Below are 12,364 nucleotides of genomic sequence, written 5' to 3' on the forward strand. Positions count from 1 at the left end.
AAACGGAATTTGGAAAAAAAAATTAAATAAAACATAATTTGGGAAAAAAATAAAACGGATTTCATAGGGCCCTATAAGAATAAAATACACTGATGAATTGTGATTCAAGTTTGGTTTCAGCTTTAGAGATAAAACGGGCCAAGACAAACATGGTCTCTTTAATCTTAAAGGGATAGTTCACCCAAAAATTAAAATTTGATGTTTATCTGCTTACCCCCAGGGCATCCAAGATGTAGGTGACTGTGTTTCTTCAGTAGAACACAAACGAAGATTTTTTACTTAAACCATTGTAGTCTGTCAGTCATATAATGGAAGTGAATGGGAATCACGGCTTTGAGAGTCAAAAAAACATACACAAACAAAACTAAATTAAACCCTGCGGCTCGTGACGATACATTGATACGTAAAGACAAGAAACGATCGGTCTGTGCAAGAAACTGAACAGTATTTATATTGTTTTTTACCTCTGATTCACCGCAATGTCCGAACTGTCCTGAGCGCGTTCGCGTCTTCTTCAGCTGGCGCGTGACGTGACGTGACTTCTTCTTCTTGCTTTACGGCAGATCGCAGACTTATAAGTGCATTACCACCACCTATCTCTCAAATGGACCATTGACACTCCTAATTGAGATTGTAGACAGAGTTTCTGGTGAGGTGTGTTTGAATGAGAAGATCGGGATAATAATCTGGATACTATTTTCAGCGATTAACAACTTAAATTCTGCTCTGCACCTCGACCTCACACAAAACGTCTCAGGTTACGTATGTAACCATGGTTAAAAATCTTCATTTGTGTTCTACTGAAGAAACAAAGTCACCTACATCTTGGATGCTCTGGGGGTAAGCAGATAAACAAATTTTCATTTTTGGGTGAACTATCCCTTTAAGGCTATATTTTAAGAGTAATGGACACACCCTCCATCAGAAATGGCATTTTCAGAATAAGGACTCTGTGTGTGTTACCTGGCAGTGCCGTAATGAAGTCCCTTTGGAGCATGGGTTTGAGGTAGGAGTTTATGTGGCCGTGTTGGTAATGGCACATGTGTGAGATCAGGTGTTCCACAAACTCCACCTGGTCTGCCTCAGACCACTGATCAAAGAGCTGGATGCACACGTCCTTCTCCTTCTCATAATTTCCCTCTGACGGCCGCTTCCTAGAGCCTGTCAAAGGTCCATTACTCACCTGAGGACAGATAAAAGTAGGCTGGGAGAATTGTAAAAGGAAAAAGAAATAAATATATTAGATGAGACAAAAGAAAATAGGTATCGGAAAGGATTGGGCAAATGGAAAATTTGAAACACAGTAACATACTATCATAATATTTTAAGGCAGATTTGTTACCTCGGCAAAGAACAGTGCTGCAGGTGCTCTTCTATTAAAAAAGCAGCCCTCTACGAACACCTTGGCAATTGAATCGCCATTGGCTAGTAATGCAAGTGATTTACTTGCAATGTAGAGGGTTGAAGAGCCACATACAGTTCCTGTATTCACATGCAATAATAGGAGTTTCTACAAGAAATTCTCATGCTATTAATCCCAAACAACTCATCACTTGATGTTCTGTACATACAGTCATACTAGAGCACTTAAGTGACACTTAAAACATTTAAGAAAATTGGCACAAACAAACGTCAAGCAAAAACAAGAACTTGGTTTCTTTGTAGATAGATTTAGAAAAAAAATTAAATTTTCTGGAAGTCAAAAATTAGAAACATGATCTAATGTATGGTTACTCTGCTAAAACATCTGTATGAGATTTAGGGGAACTGATCTCATAAATTCATTAGAATACATTTGGTTTTGTTAAAAATAAATCCAAAAATGTCTCAAATGTGAAGTTAGCCCTGAGAAATCTAGCATCATATGTCTGCAGATCATGCCACTTGGATTCATATGAAATTCAAGTATTTTGAAGTGTCTTACATCATTGTTAAAAGTTTTGGGGTCAGTGAGATTTTCTTTCGAAGAAATTAATACTTTCACTCAGGAGGACATATTCAATTGATCAAGATGACACTAAGTACACTTATAATGTTACAAAAGAGTTCTGAACTAAACGAATGATGTACTTTCATTTTTTTTAAATCCTTAAAAAAAGCTATCACGGTCGGTTTCCACAAAAACATTAAGCAGCGCCACTATTTTCAACATTGATAATAACAAGAAATGCTTCTTGTGCAGCAAAGCAGCATATTAGAATGATTTCTGAAGGATCATGTGACACTGAAGACTGGAGTAATATATTGTTATATTAAATTGCACAGTGTATGAAGTTTTATTAAACTGTAATAATTTCACATCAATACCACTATACTGTATTTCGATCAAATAAATGTAGCCATGCTGAGCACAAGAGATTTCAAAAACATTACAAAATCTCACCAACACCAAACTTTTGAACAGTAGTGTAAGTGTTCAGATAATTTTGGGGCCAATGTAATTATCCAGGAAATCTCAAAAACACAAGAGGAAACCTAAAAACAGAAAAAAATAAAAGCCTGCGGAAATGGACACTGAGGTTTTCCAGACGCAGATCAGGCCATGCCCTACAACAAACCCCTAAGTCAACAGTACTTCAATATAGAAAATCCTGCATAGTTCAGGGAGAGGCTACTCAACAGATCCCTATTGTTCTATCCGTTTATTATTTTATCAGACTTTGACGCAGTTTACTGAGGTACGGCTCGTCCACCTCACCTTAATCACTGTGATCTTTGGGGATCGGTCTGCAGGCTGCGAGTCCATGATAGAGAAGTTCTGCAGAAGAAATCACAATTCATTATTTTTTATATAAATCAATAGTAATGTCTGCTTTAAATCAAACTAAAACAAAAAATTAGAATAGAATATCAGAACTACTCATATACATAACGCACCCTTTCATCATCTGCTCGCATGCGTTCATAATCAAATTGCATTGTTTGTTGGAAAGCAGATGAAAGGACTGAGCACCAGCCTACGATCTGTGTGTGCTGAATAATTGGACAGATTCTCCATCAGCATGCAGCAAAGATGTGGGATCGGGCAGGGCGTGTGGGCGTTTAGCCAAGGCCACCAAAAGGATATGCTTACATACCAAATACAGCCACGATAGAGATGATACCATCCATATCGTTGCTCTTAAGATCCACGACTCGGCACCTGCTTTAATCCATAATCACTGAATATCAGCCAAACTCTTTAGAAACTTGGGCTCTCTGGACTAAATAAAGCAGTGTGATATTGAAGCTAGACACTGACACCAGTGTTATTTTAGAAGCACTGAGATAGTATTAGACTTTATTCATATATTTTTTTTGTTTTGTTTTGTTAATTTTAGTAATTTTGTTGAGTTTTTTATTATTATTATTATTATTTAAAGTTTTAATTGTTTAAGTTTTAGCTGTAGTTATTTTAGTACTTCAAGTTAAACTAAATGAAAATGGGAAATGCTACCTTGACAACCTAAGTTTTTCCTCCAAATAACACAAATGTTTTCTATGGGTTTATTCAACAATAATAACCCAGTCTGACACATGATGACAAAGTCTGGGATTCATTTCAAAACATCCTTCTAGGTCAGCAGAGCAGGAGGTGTAGATTTATTATGAGTCCATGCAGTCTACACACAAATTCACATGGCTTGTTATCTTCAAGCAGAAGCCATTTATCCGTCTTCCTCAAGCTTCACAATACAAGTGGACAAACTCAAGTGCATTCACTCCTACCCTTTTCACAGTATCCATGGCAACAAGAAGCAAATCTACTCTGCAAAACTGATTCTATAATGTTATTGTATTGACTAGGTGAGATATTGATTCAGACACAGCCTTATTAATTAAGAGCACATTTAAACAAGTCAAACTTTTATTTTGAAAGATACCATAAAAACGTTTTAAATTAAGAATAGAAATAATGTATTTAAAATTAATAGAGACTACATATTCAAATATCGTCAAAAATCTATTTTAATAACAAAAGCTGCATGTTTAAGTAGTAAACGATTTTTGAGGAATTCAGATTTTTTTTTATTGTAAGCGTTTCATAGAACTACTGTTTAGAAAATTGTGAAACAAAAAAATAGTGCGTTTAATAAGTATCGTAATTAGTTCGAGTAGGCTAATGGTTTGATGTGGTTAGCCACTTAGCCGCTTGCTGCTTTCACGTCAACAATTAACGTTTGTATGTCACTACGAAAAGTGTGAGGTTACTAAAACACAAATGTTCACTCATCCAAACAGGATTGTTGAATTAGTTGACGACATCTGTATATTCGCTCATCGTTCGGCTCAAAAACGTCATTTGAAATTGACAGCAGGAGCGGTTACTTCCTATTACGCAGCTTTAAAGTCCAGTTAAAATGTGTCGTGAGAAGTAAATGTTGCGTTATTGTGAATGAGAAGTGATTGTTTTAAACACTTTAAAATATAGTTAAACGTTCTTAGACTGTATATGAACCACAACTCGTCTGTGGGACCAAATTATAGACAGGATTGAGTGGCGCAGAGGCGCCGCAGTGGAGCTCAAGGCACCGGCTGAAGTCGATGAGACTCGGACTCACCACGATGCCGCGGCAGCTTCCCTTCCTTCGCCTCCGCGACTAGCTCAATAAATATCCTCAGCCCCCGCCAAGAACAACTGTTCGCCTTGTCTACTAACGTCTCAGCTGTTGTTTCAAGGGAAAGACACAGGCGAGAGACGTGAAAACAGACCAAGTGAGCCAGCGATACATAGTAGGGCCCTCCTTGTCAGCCGAGCTTGTCTACTTCGCAGCTGTTGTTTCAAGGGAAAGACACAGGCGAGAGACGTGAAAACAGACCAAGTGAGCCAGCGATACATAGTAGGGCCCTCCTTGTCAGCCGAGCCAGCCATTTCTCTGTCTCCTCACCCCTCCTTCCTTCCTCCCTCTACTCAGCCGATCCCTACCCACTCCACAAGCTAGTTATATTCAACCAGGCTACTCTTATAACCGCTAATATGGATTTCTAAACTCTAAAGTCTTGCGAACATACTGGAAAATGTTTTTCAACGCACACCCGAGTACTCACCATCAGCTCTAAGGTTTTGTCCTCCATCTCCGGCTCCATGTCTGTTCCCCGAAACTCGCAGTGAAAATGGAAACCCCGCCCTGCGACACAATCACGTCACAAAAGGAGGCGGAGAAAGTAGCCTTGTGTCTAAGTCTCCCATTGGCTGTCAAATAAAAAAACGTGCGCCAAATGGGCGATGTCCGCGTTGTGATTGGATCATTTCTGCTGCTAAAGTACAAAGCGGTTACAGACACAGTACGTCATAATCGAAGAGGGATATAATCTGTAACAACATTCGTGGTTGGTCATCGAATGACAAAAAGGGTTTTGTCCGTTTTGTAAAATGAATAGCGATTGGCTGTCGTCTGGCGCTAGGGTAAAGAATGGGGTTATCCCCAATGATTCACATATTAAGAATATTTCTAATTGTTTGCTGGTGACATCCTAGCCTGCAGCCAAATATTATTATTATTATTATTATAAGTAGGTCTAAACAATTTATTAAATGAATAAAATTCTGAAGCTATCAGAATGTTTACCTTTGCTTTCCAGTTAAATTGCTTACAATTTACTTTCTCATAGTAAGCGAAATAATCTCGTCAAACTTCGAACCCATAAAACTAAGTATATCAAATAAGATAAAACATACTCGCAAAATAAACAAGCTATAAGTGCAACTTGCAAACAATGAAAACGTTTAATGTCTGTGTCCAGATGTAACAAATGATTTATACAAAAGAATGGATAAAAAAAAAAAATAATAATTCCAACATAATTGTTAAAATATTGTGGGCCCGTATTTTGGATCATTTTTTTCCTCTCTCTCCTTTTACATTATCAGATTGTGTGTTTGTTTTAGTAGGCGTCAAAACACCAACCATGCCACAATTTTTAAAGGTCCAAAATATTGATTTGCAGCTTGTCTTTCTAAAACCAATATGTTGTTAAAATATGACTGGACAACATGGAAAGAACTTAAGAGGCTTGTAATCTGTGGGCGGGTTACAGACTCCGAGATGTGACTTTTTAAAAGGGAATTAAACAGCCAAACTGACATATACTCACTCACACATCACAGTTGACACAGTAACCCCCCACCCCATAATCGGTCCGAAAGGACATTCCCATGCATAAAGCCGTGGAATACCAATGAGTGCTGAAGGCTCGAGCTAAGATTTTATGTTCAGAAACAGCAGGAGGCTGACGTTAGGGTCCAGATGCTGGTACACTGTGCCGTCGTATCTCACAAACTGCAAAATTCAGGCACTCATATATAGTTTATTTTGAGAAGTAGCATCTCCTGGGGGCTGAAGGAAAACAAGTGAGGGCAATGTACTGTGAAATACGGTTCTCGGTCTTCAAGACGGGATGAGTCCAGTTACTATATGGTCCATTTGAGAGCAAGAAACGCCTCAATGTGGGCACAATGCGATGGGAGGAGCAGGGTGTACCACTGGCTCAGAGTTCATCACCCTCGAGCTAAGATTTTATGTTCGGAAACAGCAGGAGGCTGACGTTAGGGTCCAGATGCTGGTACACTGTGCTGTCGTATCTCACAAACTGCAAAATTCAGGCACTCATATATAGTTTATTTTGAGAAGTAGCATCTCCTGGGGGCTGAAGGAAAACAAGTGAGGGCAATGTACTGTGAAATACGGTTCTCGGTCTTCAAGACGGGATGAGTCCAGTTACTATATGGTCCATTTGAGAGCAAGAAACGCCTCAATGTGGGCACAATGCGATGGGAGGAGCAGGGTGTACCACTGGCTCAGAGTTCATCAGCACCACCACCACCACCACCACACTGGTTTACAGCAGAAACAAGGCAACAAATCAAGTCTGGGCTAACCAGGAAATTAAAACGAAGGCCTGGCAATGGGCTTGAGGTGGCTAGAGGCAAGCAGTACAGCTCTAATCATTTGCTACTGCTTTCTTCGTACACTGAATAAGAGAAAATATAATACATTTGAATAAAATACAACAGCAGCAGATGCCATTATAAAAGGAGAGGCAAAAGGAAGAAAAGGAGTGAGATTAGAAGGGAAGAAAAAGTAGATCTGAAAGCCTAGAGTGTTTTCGTGAAGAGCTGAGGCAGGACAGGCAGACGGGCCATGGCCATGCTGTTGCGATGACCCGGTAATTAGTGGAGAGGAGAAAACTCAGTCTCTTCCAGTCCAGAGATGGAGTCGCTGTATTCTAAAGCCAGGGACCATCCGCCGCCATCTCAAATTCTTATTCTCCCTCCTGCTGATTCGATCTCCTTCGCTCCCCTGCCGTTTGCGGGGTAGGTGAAGGGGGAAAATCTTATATTTGAATTTTGTGTCAGTCCCGACTACCTAGTAGTCATCTAAATCAAAAAACTCATCATCATCTCCCTGGTAATCCATGCCTTGGAAGTCCACCCGGTACCGCAAGATTCCTGAAGAAAAAGAAAAAAGATATTGATTTATGACCCTACAAAAATTTCCATTTCCCTACAAAACGTAATCCGTAGAGAGCACTTACCACCAATGCCTCCAAAGCCTTTCACAAACTGTGAACCCTCCTGGCTTTTGTCTGTAACGATTTCCAGCGTGGCCCCAAACTTCTTGTAGTTATTGGCGAACCACTCAAGCAGCGGCATGCTCTCAATCAGCTCATGCTCCTGACCCGTCTAAAATAAGAACATATGATACTGTTAACATTATACACCTCCTGCCTGAACCCAACATTGGCTAAACTGAAAAGCAAACATTACGCAAAAGGTGCAAACAATTAATCATGTATTTGTTCTTCTTTTGAAACAGTTATGAGCAAAATAAAAAAGGAAAGGTTGTTTTTACAAAATAAGAATTTCTGAATGTTCAACACTCCTAAAAATAAAGGTTCTTTATTGGCATCAAACCATCTTCAGCATCCACTGAACCTTTCCGTTACACAAAGTTCTTCATAGTGGAAAAAAGGTTCTTCAGATTAAAATATTTTTCACAAAAAAAAAAAAAACTTCACTGAGAGGTTATTTGAAAAACCCCAAATTATCCTTTCTGCAACCTTTATTTTTAACAGTTTAATACTTCACTCTTTTGCTCTAATGAGCTGCATGAACTATACAAGTTTGTGTGAAACCTGAAGATCATGTTCCTCACCATGATTTGAGGATGAAGACCATCTGACCATTTGAGTTTATATAATCAAATGTAACAAATGTGCTTAAACAGGGATCTAAAATGAAGATCTAAAATAACTCACTTTATTTTGTAAGCACATTTGTGACATTTGAATATGATATTCAATGCAGTCTTAGATTTTAGAACCCCCAATGTACGATCCTGAGAAATCAAAACAGAACTGCAACGAGCTTGGTACTAATAGGCTGATGACAGTTTAAAGATCAAGTGTTTCAACCCACAGGCTGCTGATCTGATTTCAGGCCATGAGAATTGATCATTGGTTGTTTGAGTACTGCACTTAAAACTCCACAAGAAAGTCACTCGGGGGAAGGAGTTATAGCTATTGTTGCTTCTACATTACTTTTCAAAATAAATACGATTTGCTGAATCATATAATCTGAATTTGATTGACGTGGTTTCACTTACCTCCTTGTCAGTGAAATGAGACTTGTCCTTCTCCTGTTCCGGTGTCAGATAGAGTGTCTTTTCATCTGATTACAAATTTTTTTTTAAAATTAAATTAAAATGAGAAAGGAATCTTTTTATATTTTACAAATAGTGTGAAACTGTGAGTATGCGAGTTTAGGGTGTGTGTATACCATTTTCTGGTGTAGTATTTTCTCCATGACAGCGTAGGACATAACGCATAGTGTCCAGGTTCTCATAAACTATAAGAATCTCCACCGCTCCCATCTCCAGCGCTTTGAGTGTGTCTTCAACTCCAAAACAATACTTCCCTGTGTCCTGACTGATCTCATCAAAGTATCGGCCTGAAATCAGAGACAAAGGTCACCACACCAGAAAAAAAAACAAAAAAACACCAAAGCCCAGGTTTATGTCACAAAAAATGTTTCCAGCATGTCCATTTTCTTTTATCAAGCCTGCAAATTAAACTACCTATTAGTTTCTTTTCTTGGATGAACTTGACATTGGACAGCACTTCCGCTGAAAGCTCAATGGCCTGGTTGAAACCGTTCTCTCCTCCATACGATATATCAACCAGCTTCAGAACCTTCGCTTGTAACCTCTACATGTGCAGAAGAACCAAAGTCAGAAACCAAGCAGACTGATTAATAAAGGTTGTAAATCATTTGATGCCATGAGAACAAACCGGATCAAACATGTCTGACTGGCTGAGCTCCGTCTTGAAATCGGCCGATCCGGCAAGAACCAGTCCTGCCACGTTGACCTTGTCATTGGACACGAAGAGTTGCACAGCTGTCTCTGCTACCTTACGCACATAGTTATGTCTCTTCTCCATCCTCAAACGTGCAAATCGAAGAGCGGACTGTCCTCCTCTACCTAGAGTTTTAGGAAACAAGCTTGTAAACACTAAATTCCATAAAAGAATGAAAATAGCCACAGCAAGCAATTTAAAGATGTTTACCGTGTTTTTTGGGCAGGTCCACAGTAAATTTGTGCAACACCTCCCTTGTGTTGCCTTGTAAAGTCCCAAACAGGGCGCCACTACCATCAATCACAATGAAGCCGAACTTGCTGTCGTCTGACAGCAGAGCTGTTAGAGCCTGTGGATACAAAAAAAAATTATATTAGGTGTTACAATGTTTTAGTACATTAGATAGATAGAATAGATAGATAGATAGATAGATCTTACCTCAGTATGGAACTTGTTGTCACATAAATACAAGGATGTGTTGATTGGTTTAAAAGGCTCAAAATCAATGTTTACTTTCTTCTCTTTGCCTTCCTCTGTCACTATGGTGCCACAATACACCACCAGGCCATTAGGAGGCACTGCAAGATAAACAGAAGATTTATGGGAGGGGGATCAGGAGAGACCACACCTATTGAAAAGATTAAATCAGGTGCAACGGCCAATTGTACTCACATACACAGCAAATATATATATGAACTGCCAGTTTAATGTTTAAACGGCACCATTTCGGAAAAGATAAACATACCAAGTGCAATAAAATTCAATCATCTGAGAAGTTAAATGGCTGTGAAAGATCATAGATGAAGCTAAGCCCACTCATTTACCTTTGTTGTAGAGTTTGAGTCTCTGCTGTACTGAGGTAATGGCTCCCAGCACAGAGAGTCTGTTGACTCTGCTCTTGATGTTCGAAGCCGTGCCGAACTCATCGGCCAACATCTTCGCAACACGCGAGATCTGATCCTTGGGTGGGATGATGAGGGAAATCATACTGGTGCCATTTCTGAGAAGGAAACAATATAACAGAAATATAAGAGCAGGCTGAGACTTTCATTAACATACAGTACCGTTTCAAAAGTTTAGGGTCGGTAAGATTTTTTAATTTAAAATGTGTAAAAAAAAAAATATATATCTTATGCTCACCAAGCATTTGCTCAAAATACAGTAAAAAAAAAAGTAATATTTTCAGAATTTAAAGTGTTTTCTATTTAAATATATTTTAAAGTGTAATATTACTGTAATGGCAAAGCTGAATATTCAGCAGCCATTACCCCAATCTTCAGTGTCACATGATCCTTCAGAAATCATCCTGATTTTGAATATGCTGGTTTGGTGCTCAAGAAATACTTTTTTAAAACAATTTAATTATTATTATCAATGTTGAAAACAGTTGCGCTGCTTGATATCTTTATGTAAACTGATCATTTAGTTTCAGTAATCTTTGCTGGAAAAAAAATTAAAAACAGGATTTATTCTAAATAGAAATTTTTGTAACATTACAAATGTCGATTGAATGCATCCTTGATAAACAACATCTTACTGATACCAAACTTTTCAATGGAATTGTATATACAATGCATCAATTAACCTAACTTTGTCAAAGTGTCAAGCCAATATATGATATAATCTAAACTGTTTATGGGCATTCTGGTTGAGGGATATCAAATACATCTTCAAGTCAGCATAAAATAGATAGTTCACTCAATTCATTTACATTGTTCCATAACCAAAAAAAACTGATGACTGAGGCTGTCATTCTGCTTAACCATTCACTTTCATTGTAAAAAAAAGAGGGAACTAAAGAAATGACCACATAAGTCTCTTACATTTTGCAACACGCTTTATACTTCACAAAAGAACAAAAAAATAAAAAATAAAAGCGATTTAGATCAACATGGCTGTAAGAAAATGACAGAAAATTCATTTTTGGGGTGAACTAACGGCGACTGGTTGTATTACGCCATTAAACACTAAGACAGTATTCAGCTACAACAATGTTAATAGCGTGATATTAAAACGACGTTTAAAAAACAATTACTTAAGAGAAACAAAACATGTAGCCTATTTAGCATGGTTTCACCCATTTAACAAACGTCGCCTCCACCAACCCATTTTAAGGCGTCATTCATAAAGTGCTTTACATTTCAAACGACACCACATAAAACGTTTCCCGCTCTTTATCCTAAAACCAACATTATTATCGAAATGAAGAGCTGTACAGTGCGCGGTCTCGTTCTCCGTCCACCATGCTGCTCTCTCCAACAGCTGTTAGCAAGCTGGTTAGCATGTGGTCCCCCCAAAGAACGAAACGAATCGCACATCGGAGGTGCTACTGTTTGTCATTCAACAGCTGTATACAAATCTAGAGGATCGGACGGTGCGAGCCTCACCCTCTAGCCGCCTCAAGGCTTTTGATCAACTTCTTAATCTTCCAGATTTCCACGTTCCTGTCCGCTGCGCTGGGGTCGTCCGCCATCTTCCTCGCGCTGTCTGGACCTGCTGAAAAAGAGAATCCAACTTTAGCTTGCTAGCGCGAAGTGTTTGATTAGTAGCTATTTTCAAAGCGGATCGTTCACAATGGAAATCTGAAAAGACCGACCGGGGATCAGACAGAATTGTTATTTGATTAAAAGAAGGTCTGTTGTGAGTAGAAGAGAAAAGCGCGACTAAAGTTGGACGCGCTAACTGGCTAAAGCATCGCTGCGCGCGGGCCTCTCGCGCCCGAGAACATCCCTGCCACGCGCCGATCGCGCGAAACCATCCTTAAGCTATGATTTTATTTTTTAACACGTGGTCAGTTTTCTCGAAGCAATTTTATTATCGGACATTATCGCACTGTACTCACAGACTAGAATTATCCGCTCCGCCGCGTCCGTACGGCAGTTACTTTGTGGTCCACAGCTCGCTTGCCGCTGTTTCTCAGTGACGTGATACACTTATCATTAGCAGCCGGTTTGGTCTTGCTGCGCGTGGTGCTTCGGTGGAGGCTCACGTGGGAGGAAAGGCAGAAATTCCATTTAGTATCACTTCC

General features: G+C 39.1%; 2 protein-coding genes across 3 annotated transcripts in view; both read right to left on the reverse strand.

Moving 5' to 3' along the window:
• fbxw11b (F-box and WD repeat domain containing 11b) overlaps positions 1 to 5,144 on the reverse strand; it is a 15,462-nt gene extending 10,318 nt beyond the window's left edge. The window contains exons 1-3 of the mRNA XM_016528514.1: positions 5,029 to 5,144; positions 2,699 to 2,758; positions 964 to 1,183 (exon numbers count right to left, since the gene is read on the reverse strand). Of these exons, the coding sequence (XP_016384000.1) occupies positions 964 to 1,183; positions 2,699 to 2,758; positions 5,029 to 5,067 (319 nt within the window). The 5' untranslated portion in view covers positions 5,068 to 5,144. The remainder of the gene's footprint in view (positions 1 to 963; positions 1,184 to 2,698; positions 2,759 to 5,028) is intronic.
• Positions 5,145 to 6,578: 1,434 nt separating this feature from the next.
• On the reverse strand, positions 6,579 to 12,364 carry etf1b (eukaryotic translation termination factor 1b). Of its 2 annotated transcripts, none has more exons than XM_016528517.1 (11): positions 12,179 to 12,364; positions 11,724 to 11,829; positions 10,161 to 10,336; positions 9,775 to 9,914; positions 9,547 to 9,685; positions 9,271 to 9,461; positions 9,057 to 9,186; positions 8,759 to 8,929; positions 8,586 to 8,650; positions 7,516 to 7,663; positions 6,579 to 7,429 (listed from the first exon to the last, which is right to left on the reverse strand). In XM_016528517.1, the coding sequence occupies exons 2-11, from the start codon at positions 11,807 to 11,809 to the stop codon at positions 7,347 to 7,349; spliced, it is 1,329 nt and encodes a 442-aa protein (XP_016384003.1). In that variant the 5' UTR covers positions 11,810 to 11,829; positions 12,179 to 12,364; the 3' UTR covers positions 6,579 to 7,346. The 2 variants fall into 2 exon arrangements, with proteins under 2 accessions (XP_016384003.1, XP_016384002.1); XM_016528516.1 differs by having other exon boundaries at positions 11,724 to 11,832; positions 12,179 to 12,363.

The sequence above is a fragment of the Sinocyclocheilus rhinocerous genome, unplaced genomic scaffold (genome assembly GCF_001515625.1).
Source record: "Sinocyclocheilus rhinocerous isolate Xijiao unplaced genomic scaffold, SAMN03320098_v1.1 scaffold603, whole genome shotgun sequence".
Classification (NCBI taxonomy): domain Eukaryota; kingdom Metazoa; phylum Chordata; class Actinopteri; order Cypriniformes; family Cyprinidae; genus Sinocyclocheilus; species Sinocyclocheilus rhinocerous.

Coding starts and splice junctions, on each gene's coding strand:
- etf1b (XM_016528517.1), bottom strand. CDS start 11,809: ATGGCGGACGACCCCAGCGCAGCGGACAGGAACGTGGAAATCTGGAAG. Junction 9,187..9,270: donor AGTCAGACATGTTTGATCCG/GTTTGTTCTCAT, acceptor CTGCACATGTAG/AGGTTACAAGCGAAGGTTCT. Junction 8,651..8,758: donor AAATACTACACCAGAAAATG/GTATACACACAC, acceptor ATTTGTAATCAG/ATGAAAAGACACTCTATCTG.